Genomic DNA, 18675 nt, shown 5'->3' with positions numbered 1-18675 from the left:
TGTGAAAGCCCTTTGAAAATAAGACAAGCAAGATTAGGCGTCAGCTTTTCAACCGAAAGGAAGCCTGTGTAGGAAAAGAAAAGGAATTTCTATTTCAGGTGCACCAGTTACCTAGATATCTTTTTGAAAAGCAGTCCCAGGCTAAAAAGAGATATAGGCTAAAAGAAATAAACATAAGTTTCATAATTGGCCTTCACTGAAGATTCCTGTTTAATTTACAATCGTTAGAAATTACTTTTTTTTTTTCAACCTTAACTCTCGATCGCTGCGCCCCTACTTGGTTGTTTCCCTCCTTGCCACGCCCCCCCGCCCTATCTCCATTTCCCAACATGCCTCGGGCTCCCGTAAGCCGGCAGTCATTCTGGCGCAAGTTCCAGAGCCTTCTGGGAAGTGTAGTTTATTTTTTCCTCCGCTGCGTCAAGATCTAGGACTGTGGACTACCACTCCCGTGAAGTAGTGCGTAATTCCACTACGCGGCGTCTTCGAACGCGCCGCGGCAGCCATGTTGGACGTGGCCAGTACAGGGGCCGGCACCAGGGGGTTATCGAAGCAGCTGTCACGATGCTGGGGTCCCTGGTGTTGAGGAGAACAGCGCCGGCGCCGCGGCTGCTCCTCCAGCTGCTTAGGTCCCCATCGCTCCGGAGCCGTGGGAGTGCCACCGACCGGAGTGTGACCACCGGGGGACGCGGGGAGCCTCAGCGGCTGAGGGCAGCCATCGGGGGGCGCCCTGGAACATCGCCGGCCTTACTCACAAGAGAAGGGACAGCCACTGGGGGGCGCCAGAGGGGAGGTACCGAGACCCCCTGCCTCGCAGCCGCCACGTGGGGACGCATTCCTAGCCCCGAAGACACTCTGCCTGGACAGGACAGCTGGAACGGGGCCCTCAACAGGGCCGGAATGGGCGTGTGGGCGCTGGCAACGGTGCTGGTGGTACACTGTTACAGCAAGAGCCCGTCCAACAAGGGTGATTATCGGGACAGTATGGGTTTGTGGAAGTGAGAGGCCGGAGGAGTGTCCTGACTGCGTATCTTTGGAGGGTGGGAGTTGCATATAGATTTAGACCACCGGAGCCTCAGTCCTTGTAGGACCTAGACATCATCAGGTCATAGAGCAGGCCGAAGAGTTCAGTGTCTCTGCGTTGTATAATTTCCCAAATTGTACAACTATTATTGTATAATAATACAGTTATTACAGGTCAGCCTCCCTTCTTTGAGCATCACTTTGTCCATCTGTACGATGGGAGCATTTTCTCTACCGTATCGCCTGGTTCAATTCCTCTTTTCAGAGGTCTCCAAGGAACCGCGTGTGTTTTAAGGGCAACCATTAGATGGTTTAGAGAAGTTGCCCTCCCTAAGGTGGCCTGAGAAAGGAAGAGGAGACTTGGTTTCAATGCCAGCTTTGGCCCTGCTCGCCCCTTGCTGCTCTCTAGCTTCAGTTTCCCCATTTATACAGTGAAGGATGACTTCTCAGTACGCTTACAGTGCTGTTATTTTGACTCCTCTTGGAGTTCAGCAGCGTGGGTGTATCCATCAGGGAGACTCCTAAGGTTTTGCTGTGCCTGGTCTCAGGCGTGAGGTGATCTTGCTATGTGGGGCAGTTGGCAGGAGAAGGAAGACAAGGAAGTGGCTCTGTAGAGCCCCAGAGCAACCATGGGGGCTGGCTGACCAAGGTTGGCATCCCCCCTGGGTGCATGGAGCCGAGCAGGGACTGGGAGAGCAGGCAGAGAGCTAGACTTCTGGCCTACGTGAGTCCAGCTACTCAGGTTCTCAGCTTTTCCTCAAGAGAGAAGACTAAGGCATGGTGTTCCTAGATTCCATGCATCCCAAGCTCTGAGATTTTGGACCAAGAGGAGGGACTCCCGTGACATTCATTTGTTTATTCAACAGATGTGACCAGCTATAAAGGAAGGGCCTTGGATGGGGAGTAAGGACACCTGGGATCTTGTTTTGGTTCTGCCTCTAACTCCCATTGTGACTTTGGAGTTTTGTTCCTCCTCAGTGGTCCTCTGTTTTCTCATCTACAAAATGAGGGTGTTGAAATAGAACCCCTAAGGGCTCTTCTAGCTTGGGCATGCTATGATTCTATTACTTCCAATATTTTTATAATATTAAAAATTAAATTATATTTTTATGATTCTATTACTTCCAATATTTTTATACTCTGTGTGTGCCTACTTTGGAGCTCAATGTAGAACTCCTAACTTAACACAATGCCAGTTAAGGGGACAGTGCAGGCAGTTAGACCTGTAGGTCTGGTGAGTGGTTTGATAGTGTGTTGTTGGGGGATCAGAAGGCCAGCAGGGTCGGGAAAGCCTTCCTGAATGATTGGAGACCTTCCTGGAGGATGGGGAATTTGAACTTGAGTTCCGAAGGATAAGGCAAAGATGAAAAGGAGAGTGAATATTGTGAGTTCCATGAGAGCAGCAAGTGCATCTTGATATTTTCAGGTTGATGCCAGCTCCTTTCCCTAATACTTTCACGTTGTTTGTCCACCATAGTCTCTGGTATTTAGTATAGGTACTTAGTAAATGTACCTTGAGATGGTTTGTATTCTACGCAGAGGTTTCCGGGAACAGAGATAAAGTAGTCGCAGGTCAGCGTGGCATGTATAGAGGCTAGCAGAATGTCCAGCCTGGTTAGAGGACAGGGGGTCTTTGGAATGAGGTGAGAGCAGATGGAGTGGGGTCTGGATATCAGGCACAAGGGTTTGGAAAGGTTGGAATTCTCCTGTAGGCAATGGAAAGTTGATGAGCAGGGAATGTTCCGAGGCCAGTATGTTTAGAAGGATTGGGGGAAGGTGTCCAAGGTCTTGCCTTAGAGCTTTTGGGAGGCTCCAGATTGGACTTTGTGGCATATGAACCCTAGCAAAGAGACTAGGGTCTGTTCACCAAAATAGATAATGACCAAAACCATGACCAGTTCAACCTTTCTGACCTGCCAGTTACCCTGTCTCCTTACTTTGAGTTGTAAGCTGAGACCCTCAGTGCAGCACAGTCATTACTGCCCTTTAGGAGCCAGGAGGCCCTGGTTCTAATCTCAGCTCATTCCTCACTCCCTCTGTGACCTTGCAGAGGCCACTTCTTTTTGAAGACTGAGGGGAGAGTGGATACAGCAATATCTGAGGAAGGCTTGTTTCCCTTCTAGCTAGGGGCTGCCCAAGCATGCCTGGGTGTGTGTTGGAAGAACAACTGGGGAAGGTAACCAAGGAAGACCTGGCCCTGCAGTCTAGGCCAGGAGGTGAGGTGGAGGCATATGCATAGGTCTGAACCACAGGACTGGTTTGCATATGCATGATAAGGTGGATTTTGTACACATGAGGAAACTGAGGCTCCGGAGGTTAGGTAAGTTAGCCAGCTCATACAGAAAGTAAGTGGCAGAGGTAGGACTGGAGCCCGAGTCTGCTACTTCCACCCGGCTCCAGTGCTTCCTCTCATGTTTTACTGGGTGACTCTCTTGGCTGGACTGAGAGCTCCTTGAGGCAGGGATGGGTATGAGTCTGTCCAGTGCCCATCAGTGGAGCTCAGGACCAACTGGGCTCAAAGTGTTGCACCGGCCCAGGAAAGAATTGTGCTTCTGCTGACTTTTGAGTATTTTCGAGCCAGGCAGCTTTTCCTATGGCCACAAGGTGGTGCCAACAGCCTACAGGCTGCCCAGGCCAGGCCAGACTTAACATTGCCTTTCTGCTAGGCCTGGTGATTCCTAAAGGATTGATTGGAACCCTCTGCTTTGGATCTCCCTTTGTTGGACTTGGCATTTGGGTGTTTGCAGATTTTTCAGCCATTATTTCATTTCTTTAGCATCCTTGTGAGGCCATCAGGGCAGGGATTATTGTCTCTGCTTTATAGTCAGGGAAGCTGGGGTTGAGAGGGAGAGGGGCTGCCATAGCACAAGGTGAATAGCGGGCAGAGTGTATTGGAGCCTGGCCTCCTGGTTGAGGCTGTCTCCACTCTCAGAGGGGTCCACATCCCTGCCTGCTCCTCCCTATCCTGTCCCTCTTGCTGGGCTTGTGACCTGTGACATCAAGATTCAAGACTAGGCTGAGAAACTGAAGTGGGGGGAGAAAGTGGGGCAAGGTAGGGGGATGGTTAATAACAACAATGATAATCACATAAACCTGCAGAGCTTTATAGCTAATGAAGAGTGAAGGAGTTCACACACTGAGTGTTTACTGTAGGCCACACGTGGTACTAACACGTTATTTGGATCACCTTTGTGATGAGAGTGAAGCGTTTGGGCTCTAATAGAAAGATGTGGAAGACAAGTTGTTAACAGAGGCTACCACGTAGGCAGGGGATGACTAGCTTTCTCTTTGTATATCTTGGCGCCCTTTCACTTGCTAAAGCCCATGTTTCTGAAGTGCCTCCATTTCCACTGTCTTACTGGGCCCTCCAAGCAGCCCTGAGGGGTAGGTCCTGGCCAGGGATTTGACCAGTGCCCCCTCTCTCTTCAGATGCAGCCCTGGTGGAAGCTGTTCGAGCCAACAATGTCCAAGAAGTCAACAGGTGAGTGTCATACCCCAGGCCTTGCTCTCCCGTGCAGGAGGGCTGAGCGGGATGGGCCCCTTGCTCTGGCGGTGGCTCTGCCTTGGAGGAAATCCTCACAGTGAGCTGGGAACTGAACGCTGTGACTTCCTTGTAGTCACCGAGTCACTTGGGCTCCTTTGGCCCAGGTCAACCCTTAGATATTTTAAGGTAGAGAATCAGTCCCTGTGTCTTCTTTCTGGCCCCAAACATCCCCGGATCCTTTGGCTGTTCTGTTCTTTGAAGGATGTGGTTTGGAGTTCCTCTGCATCCTGTAGGTTCTTCAGTGAATCTTCCAGTTTGTTCTTGTTTCTCTGTGGGATCGGTCACTTGTAATTGCTTGTTGCCTGGATGGGGTGCAGGTGGGCACCAGTGGAGAGGCTTGGAGATTTGAGAGGGAGCTGGAAGAGACCTTTCTGCCAGAGCAGCCTGCCTGCAGGGCTGGGTGCACATGCTGGGCTCCTGCCCAGGGGCTGACTGCATTTCTAGCCTCCCTGGCTCAGCTGTTCCCCTAGTGACCACTGGTCAGTTAGATCTGAGACTTGTTCTTGCTCAGGGACAGGACTTCACTCGGGCCTCCGCCTGGTGCCCAGGGCAGGGCAGAGTCTGTGTCTTGGATGGATGCTCAGACATAGGGCATCAGTATGGGGCTGTTATTCAGGGGCAGAGGCTTCATTCTTGGTGAAACTAGTGGCCCGCATTAGGCCTAACTTTGACCATTTTTTGCCTTTTGTATAGAGCTAGGTGGCCATAGGACATCCTCCCTTCCCTACCACTATATCCATATTTTAAACAGGAAGTCAGGTGTTTGGAGAGGCTGTCACTGCGCCCAGCGCTGCACACCCGTTGGTGCGCTCCCTCACTCCAGTTGCCTGAACATACAAGAGAGTGTTGAAAGGCAGTCACAGCCCCCATCAAGACTTACTGCTTTGATTCCCTTGCATTTTATCTGCAGCATTATTATTGATTCTCAAGGGTGCTTTTGAGTATTAATGTTCAAGGCTTAGTTTTTAATAAACCACTTTTGGAAGTATGGGCTGGGAGTTGTTTCGTAGCCAAATAAATATTATGGAGCAATAGTTTAATAAACATGCGATGATGCATCTTTAAAACCAAGCACAGATGTCAGTTTCTTGTTATAAGAGCCATTCATAACTCCAGGCAGTGCGTGGCCAGAAACAGATGAGCCTCATTTCCTTCTGCTGCAGTACGATGGCATGAGGGGGTGGAAAGTGGCTGTGCCCCGTGCTTTAAGGCTTTTGCTGACCCTTTAATCACCTGTTGATGACTGCTGAGGTAACTGCTGCTTTCCTCTGGCGAGCCAGTATAGGCAGTGCATTTACAGAGCAGCAGTGCTGTGAATCCACCTTTCCATCACCTAGGGGAGGCTGAGTTTACCCTGTTCCATTGAGCCCCCAAGGGTTGATTGATTTAGCTCTTTCAAATACACATTTTTCTCATTAGCAGGTAAACCCCTGCCACAAAATTACAGGAAGTGATTGAATTTACGTTGTGTGTGTGATTCACAACATTCATGCTTGCCTGTGTGGATAGGGTCTGTAGGGACTTTCCTGTGTGTCACCAGTCTCTAACCTGCCTTTCTCCTGCCTCCTCTTGTCCTATCTCTCTTGGTCATGATGACTCAATCAGAATCTCCCTTCACCCCTCGTGAGGGGGTCAGAGATGAGCAAGGCACAGACCGTGCCCCTCAGAATTGACAGTCTCCCCCCTCTACCACCACCTGGTCTCAAGGAAACAAACATGTAACCTACCAATCACAGTTCTTCCCACTCAGAGAGCTAGACCTACAGGTAGGAGTGGGGAGAGCCCAACCACCCTTGCTAGAAGGAAGCTTTCTTGAATTCCTACTGCAGGTCCTTGTTTAGCCTTTTTACGCCCTAGACTCTGCACAGGTGCTTAACGCTACCCCTAATTTCTTCCTCTGTGTGTCCTGGCCTTTAGTTCTGCCCAACAGACCTGCCGATACCAGGATAGAATTCCATTCTCAATTTTTAAAAGATATTTACTATAGTTTATACGTGGTTGGGTCACCATGTGTATGATGTGTGGTTAAATCAGTATTTGGAATAAAACTCAGACCTGGTAATAATATTGTCCTCTACCCTCCTTTCCTTCTTGCCCTCTCTGGATTCTATGCTGTGTGTGTCTCTGCCTTGATGGCCCCCTACCTTCCGCTGGCCCCAGAGCCTTGGGAGAGCTCTGGATAGTGAAGGGCAGTGATCTGAAGCTCTTCTGCTCAGAGGCGGGAAATTTCATCATCCTCTTTAAGGATACTCTGGAATCTGCAGTTCCTAGGTTCTAGGTGTGGACCCTCCACACAGATGGCTCTCTGTACACAGTGCTCATTACCCTCTGCTTAAAGCCTCCCAGCGTCAGCTCAAGTCCTACAGCCCTTGTGAAGACTTCCTTGACTCCTCCCAGCTGAGTGTGATCTGCCCGTTGCCCCACACGTGCCTGCTGGTCTGGGAAGGTACGTGGGTCATCTAGGAAGAGCCGTGTTAGCCATGGCAGGAGAGGAATCCTTTGCTAGAAGAGAGGTTGGAGGTCAGGTGGGAGAAGCAGGGCTGAACATCAGGACTGAGGAGGCACTCAGCCCATGAACAGGAAAACCAGTGCGGTTCCCATGCTGCCCAAATCAGGAACAGATGAGGAATCCTCACGCAGCAAGCCAACAGCTCTGGACAGCCACCTGAAGTGTGGGCACTGTTGACCTGTTTTATGTAGAGCTGGCTAATCGTTTGTGGTATGGGCCTGCCTGGCCAAAGGGGCAGGGAAGGTTCTGCCACTCGCCACACTCTTTTTTATATTAAGAAGGTTTGGGCTAGACTTCACCTTAAACCACTGGATTGTGTGCCTCCCCAGGGCAGGGACAAGGTCTGGTTTCCCACATGTCTTATCCTCTTCTCCAGCACAGTGAAAGTTGGGGAAAGCTGCTTTTTACTGACTTTTCAGCAAACCTGAAGTAGACAATCCAGAGTCTTATTTCCATACTCCCATTGGCTATATCAGAGGAGGGCTGGGTCCCTTTTTCTTCCCATTGTCCTCTCCTCCTTTCTCCCTGTGTGGCAACTGTTTCCTTCCTCCCCCAAGGCACTTAAACCTTGTTAGCAAGTTCAGGTCTCGCTCTTCAGGAGTGGAAGCCCAGTCCTGAGGCCCCTGTCCCACCTGTCAGCAGCATGAGCAGGTGGCCCTGCTTCTGGGCTTAGCCCAAGCCCAAGCCTGGCTTCTGGACTCAGGATCCACTCACCCGAAACCTAGGGCACAGGGCAGTCTGAAGGCACATCTGTCCAACCTCGAGCTGAGCCATGTGAGGAGCTGTCGGGGCTGGCAGAAGTGAGGCCTCCTGTTCTCCCAGTGGAGATCACATTTCCTTTCGAACAAACTTGGGTGAAAGACTATACCCCTACCCACTTCCCTTCTCCCGGCAGGGAGCTGGGCCTTTGCTGAGTGCTTTTTCTGTTAGTTTTTTTTAAATTTATTTATTTTATTTTTGGCTGCGTTGGGTCTTTGTTGCTGCGCGCAGGCTTTTCTCTGGTTGCGGCGAGCGGGGCTGCTCTTTGTTGCGGTGCGCTGGCTTCTCATTGCGATGGCTTCTCTTGTTGCGGAGCACAGGCTGTAGACGCGCGGGCTTCAGTAGTTGTGGCTCGCGGGCTCTAGAGCGCAGGCTCAGTAGTTGTGGCGCACAGGCTTAGTTGCTCTGCGGCATGTGGGATCTTCCCAGACCAGGGCTTGAACCCATGTCCCCTGCATTGGCAGGCAGATTCTTAACCACTGTGCCACCAGGAAAGCCCTCTGCTGAGTGCTTAACTCAGTTGTTTCCATCCGCCCAAGCGCTTTTTAAAAGAAGGAAGTCTGATGGTGTCAATCTTGGACTGCAGACTGCCTACCCTTTCTCTCCAGGATTCATTTGTTCATTTGACAAAATTTTACTGAGCACCTGTCATATGCTGGGTTGCATACTTGGCACAGGGGACATCTGACCACTCATGATTCCTGCCCTCAGTGAAGGAGTCTGGGGAAGACTGTGGTAACACAGTGTGATCAGTGCTGAGACAGGAGGCCAGGATATACCACTAATCAACCTGGGGGACCAGAGAAGATGTCCTAGAGGAAATGACACCTCTCAGACATTTCCTAGTGAAAAAGATTAGAGTCTTAAAATGTCAGGAGGGCTTAGCAAATAGAAGGAGAAGGCGTTCCAGGCAAAGGGAACAGTGTAAGTGATAGCACTGAGGCAAGAAACAGCCTAGAGTGTGTGGTGAGGAGGGGAAATTACTGTTTGGTGTTGCTGGATCACAGCCTGAGGCCAGGAGAGACTGGAGATAGGAAGGGACCTGGTCATGGAGGGCATTGTCCATTTGTCCCTCAGTCACTCATCTGTCCAGCCTGTCCATTGTGCCTAGCCCTGAGCTGAATTTGTGTTGGTGGCAACAAAATGAGGAAGGGGAAGCAGTCCTCGCTCTGGAGGAGCACACTGACCCTCTTCTCAGGTGAAGAGGGAGCACATTAAGTCAAAAATCGAGAACCAGCAAAACAAGGCACAAGTTGCCTAACTTCTGTAAGACTAAGTAACATGGAAATGATAGTACCTATAACTTACAGACTTGTTGAGTGTTCATTATTAATAATAGAATTATTACTTAATTCAACCAATATATATGACTGCTTATTAGGAACTAGGCGTTGGACTGAGTGCTGGAGGTAGAGTGGTGAACAAGATTGGCACAGTTCCTGCCCTCTTGGTACTTACAGTCTAACCGGGAGCCAGGTGACTAATTATGCAATTATAATTATGTACTTCAAAGTGATGAACAGTTTGTCTCTTCAACAGATGGTGCTGGGACAACTGGATATCCACATGCAAAAAAATGCAGTTGGAGTCCTCCCTCACCTATACACAAAAATTAACTCAAAATGGATCATAGACCTAAATGTAAGAGCTAAAACTATAAAACTCTTAGAAGAAAACATAGGATTAAATCTTTGTGACTGTGGGCTAGGCAAAGCCTTCTTAGATATGGCACCAAAAGCATAGGAAACCAAAGAAAAAATTAGGTAAATTGGACTTCATGGAAATTAAAAACATTTGTGTTCAAAGGACACTTTTAAGAAGGTGAAAAGACTCTCCCACAGAAAAGGAGAAAATATTTGCAAATTATATGAGATTTGCATCCAGAATATGTAAAGAACTCTTACAACTCAAGAATAAAAAAGTTAACCCAATTTAAAAATGGACAAAGGATCTGAATAGACATTTTTCTGAAAAAGATTTTCAAATGACTGATAAGCGTGTGAAAAGATGCCAAACATCATTAGCATTAGGGTGATGCTAATCAAAGCCACAATGAGATACTGCTTCTCACCCATTAGGGTGACTGTAATCAGAAAGACATAATAGCAAGTGTTGGTAAGAATGTGGGGAAATTGGAATCCTCATATATTACTGGTGGGAATGTGAAATGGTGTAACTGCTTTGGAAAACAGTTGGCAATTCTTCAAAATATTAAAGATAGAGTTACCTTATGATCCAGCAAGTCTACTCCTAGGTATGTACTGCAGAGAAATGAAAACATGTATATTAATGTACTTGTACATGAACGTTCACAGCAGCATTATTCATAGTAGCCTAAAGAGGGAAACAACTCCAAAGTCTATTAACTGATCAATGGATAAATAAAAATATAGTATAGCCATACAGTGGAATATTATTTATCAGTACAAAGAAATGAAGTACTACTAGGTATATGCTACAACATGACCTTGGAAGCATTATGCTAAGTGAAAGAAGCCAGACACAAAAGACCACATATTATATGATTCAATTTACATAAAATGTCCAGAACAGACAAATCCATAGAGACAAAGTAGATTGGTGATTGCCAAGGACTGGAGAGGCTGGGGTTGGGAGGGCACAGGGAGTGACTGCTAGTGGGTCCAGAGTTTCTTTCTGGGCTAATGAAAATGTTCTGAGGTTAGTAGTCAAGATCACACAACTCTGAATCTACTAAGAGCAATTGAGTTGTGTACTTTTAATGGATGGATTTTATGGTATGTGAATTATATCCTTTTTATTTCTCCTTTTTTTTTATAGAGGAGAGTTTTTATTGTTGTTGTTGTTGTTGTTTTGTTTTGTTTTGTTGCGGTACGCAGGCCTTTCACTGTTATGGCCTCTCCCGTTGCGGAGCACAGGCTCCAGACGCACAGGCTCAGCCGCCATAGCTCACGGGCCCAGGCGCTCCACGGCATGTGGGATCCTCCCGGACTGGGGCACGAACCCGTGTCCCCTGCATTGGCAGGCGGACTCTCAACCACTGCGCCACCAGGGAAGCCCTAAAGGAGAATTTTTTAAATATTTATTTAATTTATTTTTTGGCTGTGCCTCACGGCATGTGGGATCTTAGATCCCCAACCAGGGATTGAACCTGTGCCCCCTGCAGTGGAAGCACGGAATCCTAACCACTGGACTGCCAGGGAAGTCCTGTGGATTATATCTTAATAAAACTCTTTAAAAAATGAAGTACAAGACACTTGGGAATCTAACCTTGAGTATAGGAGGGGTTAGGGGTGGGGGTATGTGGTCAGTAAGGCAAACCATCTGAGTGAGATTGAAGTGAACTCTGAAGGATGAAGAGAAAACTAGAACATTGTGTTAGAAGGGCAGTAGGTAGAAGGCCTTGAGTTAAGCAGAGATGTGAAGGAATTAGAGAAGGCCAGTATGACTGGACTCTAGAGAGTAAGTGGGAGAGGGTGTGAAGTAAAGTTGGAAAGTTAAGCAAGGACCATATCACACTGGATCTGTTGGCCAAGTTAATGATTTTTATTTTTACTAAGAACAGTGGGCAGCCATTGAAGAATTTTAAGGTGTGTGTATGTGAGAGAAAAAGACACATACATGGTGACATGATCTAGATCTGTAATTTTAAAAGATCACTCTGGCTGCTCTGTGGAGAATAGATTGATAGAGCTGTGGTGGATGGAGAAGACCGGTTGAAAGTGACTGGAGTAGTGCAGACCAGAGAGGATGATGGCAGGTGGTGACTTGAAGTAAGATGTCAGTAGCAGAGATGGAGGAGGTAAGCTAGACAGGACTTGGTGTTGTGTAGAACAGTGTCAGTACCTGGTATGTAGTAGGTACTCAATATGTGAATCTTGAATGAATGAATGAATGAATAGAATTGGATATGGTTGATTAAGGAGAAGAAGGTATTAAGAATGAATTTCTGTTTTCTGGCTTGATCCGCTGTGGAGATGCTGTTACCATTCGCTGAGATGAAGATCCTAGAGGAGGACTGGATTGGAAGAAAATGATGAGTTCAGTTTTGAACATGCTGCGTTTAACGTTTCAGTGAGATATTCAAGGGGAGAGGTCAACTAGGCAGTTGAATGGGTCTTTCTGACTCTTCCCGCTATATATAGCATGCTGCCTCAATGATTGGTTTAGAGATTGTTTTGACATCTTGTTTTGATTTCTGGTTTGATGGTTTTAGGCAATAAAGTACTTCATACCAGTTAAAAGTTTTTTACTAGATACCTTTGGGAAAAAGTCTGGTTTGATTTGCAACACAGGAAAGAAGAAAGGGTTGGGTTTTGTTGAAGGCTAAACACATTTATTCTAGCTCTGCATTGATGGCTTGGTTTGGTTCTTGTCCCCAGATGCCCCAGCTTGGGGCTTGAGGCGCTTGCTGTCCACGTGCCAGGATTAAGGTGTCCAGAATGTGCTTAGCTACAGTATAGGTAAATGTTCTGCATATTGATCCAGGGATTTTATCTAATTAACAAAAACCCTGGCTGGTAAATACATTTGGCTGTCTCGGGGCCTCAGGGAGGCTGTCTGTCTATTGATTGTTGTATCATTTTGGCTTGATGGGAAGACATTAATGATGGCATCAGAGCAACCAAAACATCTGACTCTCTTAACCAGTAAATATGTAAATGTTCTTGTGGCTTGCAGTAGGTTGAAACAAAAGCTTTATCCTAGGCCAAAGGTCAAGGCCTAACTGGCATCACTCTTGTAATTTGATGCTTTTTGAGAGCATTTTTTGAATGCTAGAGTATAACCCACACAGGTTGTTTTGAATTCTGGGATGTTGGAAGGCAGCATAATGTTACAGAAAGAATACAAGGTTTTTAGGATTAGAAGACCTGGGTTCCCATAATTCAAAAAGAGTCATGTACCACAATGTTCATTGCAGCACTATTTACAGTAGCCAGGACATGGAAGCAACCTAAGTATCCATCGACAGATGAATGGGTAAAGAAGATGTGGTACATATATACAATGGAATATTACTCAGCCATAAAAAGAAACGAAATTGAGTTATTTGCAGTGAGGTGGATGGACCTAGAGACTGTCATACAGAGTGAAGGCAGAAAGAGAAAAACAAATACCGTATGCTAACACATATATATGGAATCTAAGAAGAAAAAAAAAAAGGTTCTGAAGAACCTAGGGACAGGACAGGAATAAAGACGCAGATGTAGAGAATGGACTTGAGGATACAGGGAGGGGGAAGGGTAAGCTGGGACAAAGTGAGAGAGTGGCAGGCATATATATACACTACCAAATATGAAATAGATAGCTAGTGGGAAGCAGCCACATAGCACAGGGAGATCAGCTCTGTGCTTTGTGACCACCTAGAGGGGTGGCATAGGGAGGGTGGGAGGGAGACGCAAGAGGGAGGGGATATGGGGATATATGTATACGTATAGCTGATTCACTTTGTTATGCAGCAGAAACTAACACAACATTGTAAAGCAATTATACTCCAATAAAGATGTTTAAAAAAAATAACAGCTAGCAGTAATTGAATACTTGTAATGTGCCAGGCACAATTCTAAGCTTTTTAAGTATATGCTTATAACAATCCCAAGAGATAGATATCATTACCTCCACTTTATAGATAAGGAAACAAGGACAGAGAGTCAGGAAGAAGGCCAGCAGAGACAGGATTTAAACCTAGACCATTCTAGTTGCTGTATTACCCTGGAATTACTAAGTTCATTATTATTCAGGAGACAGAATGAGTCGCTGATAGAAAAGTTACTAAAGTTTGACTGAAGTTATTAAAGTTTGCCACTGAATTTGTCACTAAATACCTGGCTTGGATTTTAGAGAGAAGAGCAGTATGTATTTAAAATATATTACAAACCTCATCTGTTAACATCGTCACATAACTTTAAAGATGATATTTTTTATTTAAAATAATACTGTCAGAAATTAATTCTCAGTGGTTCTCTTATATAAATAATTGACATTAAAGTGAAGATTATTAAATAAAGAAAACAAGACCTGGGTTCCACTTCTGTCACAGTAACTGTCTCTATGACCCTTAGTAGGTAATAGACCCTCCCTTTTTGAATCTTAGTTTCCAAATCTTGTTAATGGGCTTCCCACTGAGAACTCTGAAATATAATTCTCAGGGTTAAGCTCTACAGAAAAAACTGAGCCCTTTGGGGAGGGTCCAAATCACACACTAAAACACCAGGGCTTGCTCAAGTGGGCCTTCACCAAACAAGCAATTTTGCAGAGTGGTCCAGGGCCTGGCACCTTTTCTGAGGTGTGGACTTACTGAGTCTCTGGTTGCTTGCTCCCTGGTGATGGAAAGCAACTGGGGAAGATTGGGTTAGCAGCTTTTTATGAACTTCGAGAGTAGGTGAGTTGTGGAAACAGCCAGTCAGCTGCTGAGAACCCCAGCAGAGTCAGGTGGTTAGCCAAGCCGAGGAGCAGAGAACAGCGAGGGCTTACTGGGGTGGCTTGGGGGAAGGAGGGATGCCCCTGAAGGGGAGCCCAGCCCTGGGATTGAGCCTCTAGTGCTGGCCCCACTGGTCCTTGGCTGTATGGCCTTGAGCTGGTAGTCCCTTAACTTCCTCAGTGACTTCGACTGTAAGATAACTTCACAGGCCACCCTCCCAGGATCTCGTGAGAGTTCCAGGCAGGTGAACTCTTGTGGTCTAGAAAATTACCCATCCTTTGGTTCATCAGTGTCACGTCTTCAGGGAAGCCTTCCCTAGCCCTCCAGGTAGCACTTATCACCCTCTTTTGGGATGGGTCATCTGTTTCCTTCTTCCTCTCTCTCTCTGTCTCTCTCTGTCTCTCTCTGTCTCTCTCTGTCTCTCTGTCTCTCTGTCTGTCTGTCTGTCTCTCTCTCTCTCTCTCTCTCTCTCTCTCTCTGTGTGTCTCTCTCACAGTACTGTGAGTTTTGGAGGTGGGAGACCATTGCTGTGTTGTTCATCTCTGTTCATGTAAACAGTTAACAAATACTTATTGAGAATTGTAAAAGTGTTTGGTGAATGGTAAGAGTTAGGCAGACGTTAACAGTTATTTACAGTCATAATAAACCTGTAAATGGAGGAACTGACATCCCCTAGGAAAAAAATAAAAATGGTGAATTAGTTCAGTCATTTATTCATTCAACAAATAGTGCCTACTGTGTGCTGGCACTGTGCTAGGCCCTGATGGATCAGTGGTAAGCCAAAAATGTACAGACCTCACCTCATGAAACTTAAAGCCTAGTCAGACGTTAATCATGCAAATACGAAATTACAACTGTGACAAATGCTGCAAAGGGATGGTATGGAGAATCCTGAGTGCCTCTGAGAGGTTTACTCTGGTCAGGGAAAGCTTCCCAGAGGAAGCTTGAGTCCGAAGTGAAGGAGAGGAAGAATTAACCTAGGTGAAGAAGGATAAAAAGAGCTTTCCTGGCAGAAGGAACTTTTGTTTATAGAGGCCCCGTGGCAGGAGGAACAACAGCAGGTGTGAAGGACTGAAAAAGGCTGATGGGACTGCAGCTCAGAGGGGGGTGCCAGGAGCTTGGAGAATAAGCAGGTCTTGCAAGGCATTGGAGGCTGTCTATAGTAAGGAGCTTTGTCTTGTTCTAACAGCAGTGACAGCTGAGTTGGGGGCGGGGCAGGGGTGGTTGAGAGGGGATTGATGTGCTCAGCTGCTCAGCAACCATTCTTTTTTTTTTTTTTTTAATTCCTAGGTATTTTATTCTTTTTGTTGCAATGGTGAATGGGATTGTTTCCTTAATTTCTCTTTCTGATCTTTCGTTGTTAGTGTATAGGAATGCACGAGATTTTTGTGCATTAATTTTGTGTCCTGCAACTTCACCAAATTCAATGATTAGCTCTAGTAGTTTTCTGCTGGCATCTTTAGGATTCTCTATGTATAGTATCATGTCATCTGCAAACAGTGACAGTTTTACTTCTTTTCCAATTTGTATTCCTTTTATTTCTTTTTCTTCTCTGACTGCCGTGGCTAGGACTTCCAAAGCTGTGTTGAGTAATAGTGGTGAGAGTGGACATCCTTGTCTTGTTCCTGATCTTAGAGGAAATGCTTTCAGTTTTTCACCATTGAGAATGATGTTTGCTGTGCGTTTGTCATATATGGCCTTCATTATGTTGAGGTAGGTTCCCTCTATGCCCACATTCTGGAGAGTTTTTATCATAAATGGGTGTTGAATTTTGTCAAAAGCTTTTTCTGCATCTATTGAGATGATCATATGGTTTTTCTTCTTCAATTTGTTAACATGGTGTATCACATTGATTGATTTGCATATACTGAAGAATCCTTGCATCCCTGGGATAAATCCCACTTGATCGTGGTGTATGATCCTTTTAATGTGTTGCTGGATTCTGTTCGATAGGATTTTGTTGAGGATTTTTGCATCTATATTCATCAGGGATATTGGTCTGTAATTTTCTTTTTTTGTGGTAATGTTTGTCTGGTTTTGGCATCAGGGTGATGGTGGCCTCATAGAATGAGTTTGGGAGTGTTCCTTCCTCTGCAAATTTTTGGAAGAGTTTGAGAAGGATGGGTGTTAGCTCTTCTCTAAATGTTTGGTAGAATTCACCTGTGAAGCCATCTGGTCCTGGACTTCTGTTTGTTGGAAGATTTTTAATCATTTTCAATTTCATTACTTGTGATTGGTCTGTTCATATTTTCTATTTCTTCTTGGTTCAGTCTTGGAGGGTTATACCTTTCTAAGAATTTGTCCATTTCTTCCAGGTTGTCCATTTTATTGGCATAAAGTTGCTTGTAGTAGTCTCTTATGATGCTTTGTATTTCTGCGGTGTCCGTTGTAACTTCTCCTTTTTCTAATTTTATTGGTTTGAGTCCTCTCCCTCTTTTTCTTGATGAGTCTGGCTAAAGGTTTATCAATTTTGTTTATCTTCTCAAAGAACCAGCTTTTAGTTTTATTGATCTTTGCTGTTGTTTTCTTTGTTTCTATTTCATTTATTTCTGCTCTGATCTTTATTTCTTTCCTTCTACTAACTTTGGGTTTTGTTTGTTCTTCTTTCTCTAGTTCCATTAGGTGTAAGGTTAGGTTGTTTATTTGAGATTTTTCTTGTTTCTTGAGGTAGGATTGTATTGCTATAAACTTCCCTCTTACAACTGCTTTTGCTGCATCCCATAGGTTTTTGGATCGTCATGTTTTTTTTGTCATTTGTCTCTAGGTATTTTTTTATTTCCTCTTTGATTTCTTCAGTGATCTCTTGGTTATTTAGTAACATATTTTTTAGCCTCCATGTGTTTGTGTTTTTTACGTTTTTTTCCCTGTAATTTCTAATCTCATAGTGTTGTGGTCGGAAAAGATGCTTACTATGATTTCAAGTTTCTTAAATTTACCGAGGCTTGATTTGTGACCCAAGATATGATCTGTCCTGGAGAATGTTCTGTGTGCCGTTGAGAAGAAAGTGTAATCTGCTGGTTTTGGATGGAATGTCCTATAAATATCAATTAAATCTATCTCATCTATTGTGTCATTTAAAGCTTGTGTTTCCTTATTAATTTTCTGTTTGGATGATCTGTCCATTGGTGTAAGTGAGGTGTTAAAGTCCCCCACTATTATTGTGTTACTGTCGATTTCCTCTTTTATAGCTGTTAGCATTTGTCTTATGCATTGAGGTGCTCCTGTGTCGGTTTCCTCTTTTATAGCTGTTAGCATTTGTCTTATGTATTGAGATGCTCCTTTGTCGGGTGCATATATATTTATAATTGTCATATCTTCTTCCTGGATTGATCCCTTGATCATTATGTAGTGTCCTTCCTTGTCGCTTGTAATAGTCTTTATTTTAAAGTCTATTATATCTGATATGAGTATTGCTACTCCAGCTTTCTCTTGATTTCCACTTGCATGGAATACCTTTTTCCTTCCCCTAACTTTCAGTCTGTATATGTCCCTAGGTCTGAAGTGGGTCTCTGGTACACAGCATATTTATGGGTCTTGTTTTTGTATCCATTCAGCGAGCCTTTGTCTTTTGGTTGGAGCATTTAATCCATTCACATTTAAGGTAATTATCGATATGTATGTTCCTATTACCATTTTCTTAATTGTCTTGGGTTTGTTTTTGTAGGTACTTTTCTTCTCTTGTGTTTCCCACTTAGAGAAGTTCCTTTAGCATTTGTTGTAGAGCTGGTTTGGTGGTGCTGAATTCTCTTAGCTTTCGCTTACCTGTAAAGGTTTTGATTTCTCTGTCGAATCTGAATGAGATCTTTGCTGGGTAGAGTAATCTTGGTTGTAGGTTCTTCCCTTTCATCACTTTAAATATATCATGCCATTCCCTTCTGGCTTGTAGAGTTTCTGCTGAGAAATCAGTTGTTAACCTTATGGGAGTTCCCTTGTATATTATTTGTTGTTTTTCCCTTGTTGCTTTTAATAATTTTTCTTTGTCTTTAATTTTGTTCAATTTGATTACTATGTGTCTCGGTGTGTTTCTCCTTGGGTTTATCCTGCCTGGGACTTTCTGTGCTTCCTGGAGTTGGGTGCCCATTTCCTTTCCCATGTTAGGGAAGTTTTCGACCATAATCTCTTCAAATATTTTATTGGGTTCTTTCTCTCTCTCCTCCTTCGGGGACCCCTATAATGCGAATGTTGGTGTGTTTAATGTTGTCCCAGAGGTCTCTTAGGCTGTCTTCATTTCTTTTCATTCTTTTTTCTTTATTCTGTTCTGCAGCAGTGAATTCCACCATTCTGTCTTCCAGGTCACTTATCCATTCTTCTGCCTCAGTTATTCTGCTGTTGATTCTTTCTAGTGTATTTTTCTTTTCAGTTGTTGTGTTGTTCATCTCTGTTTGTTCTTTAATTCTTCTAGATGTTTGTTCTTTAATTCTTCTAGGTCTTTGTTAAACATTT

At 45.0% G+C, this 18675-nt stretch overlaps 1 protein-coding gene across 6 annotated transcripts in view; it reads left to right on the top strand.

Annotated features, from left to right (window-relative positions):
* Positions 1-491: 491 nt before the first annotated feature.
* Positions 492-18675, top strand: part of CLPB (ClpB family mitochondrial disaggregase) — a 169289-nt gene continuing 151105 nt past the window's right edge. For all 6 annotated transcript variants that reach the window (XM_067750221.1, XM_067750218.1, XM_067750222.1 and 3 more), the window contains exons 1-2: positions 492-964; positions 4450-4501. In XM_067750221.1, the coding sequence (XP_067606322.1) occupies positions 562-964; positions 4450-4501 (455 nt within the window). In that variant the 5' untranslated portion in view covers positions 492-561. The remainder of the gene's footprint in view (positions 965-4449; positions 4502-18675) is intronic.

This window comes from Pseudorca crassidens, chromosome 9 (genome assembly GCF_039906515.1).
Source record: "Pseudorca crassidens isolate mPseCra1 chromosome 9, mPseCra1.hap1, whole genome shotgun sequence".
Lineage (NCBI taxonomy): Eukaryota > Metazoa > Chordata > Mammalia > Artiodactyla > Delphinidae > Pseudorca > Pseudorca crassidens.
The sequence above is the reverse complement of the archived record's forward strand: the minus strand, read 5'-3'. Positions and strand labels throughout refer to the sequence as shown.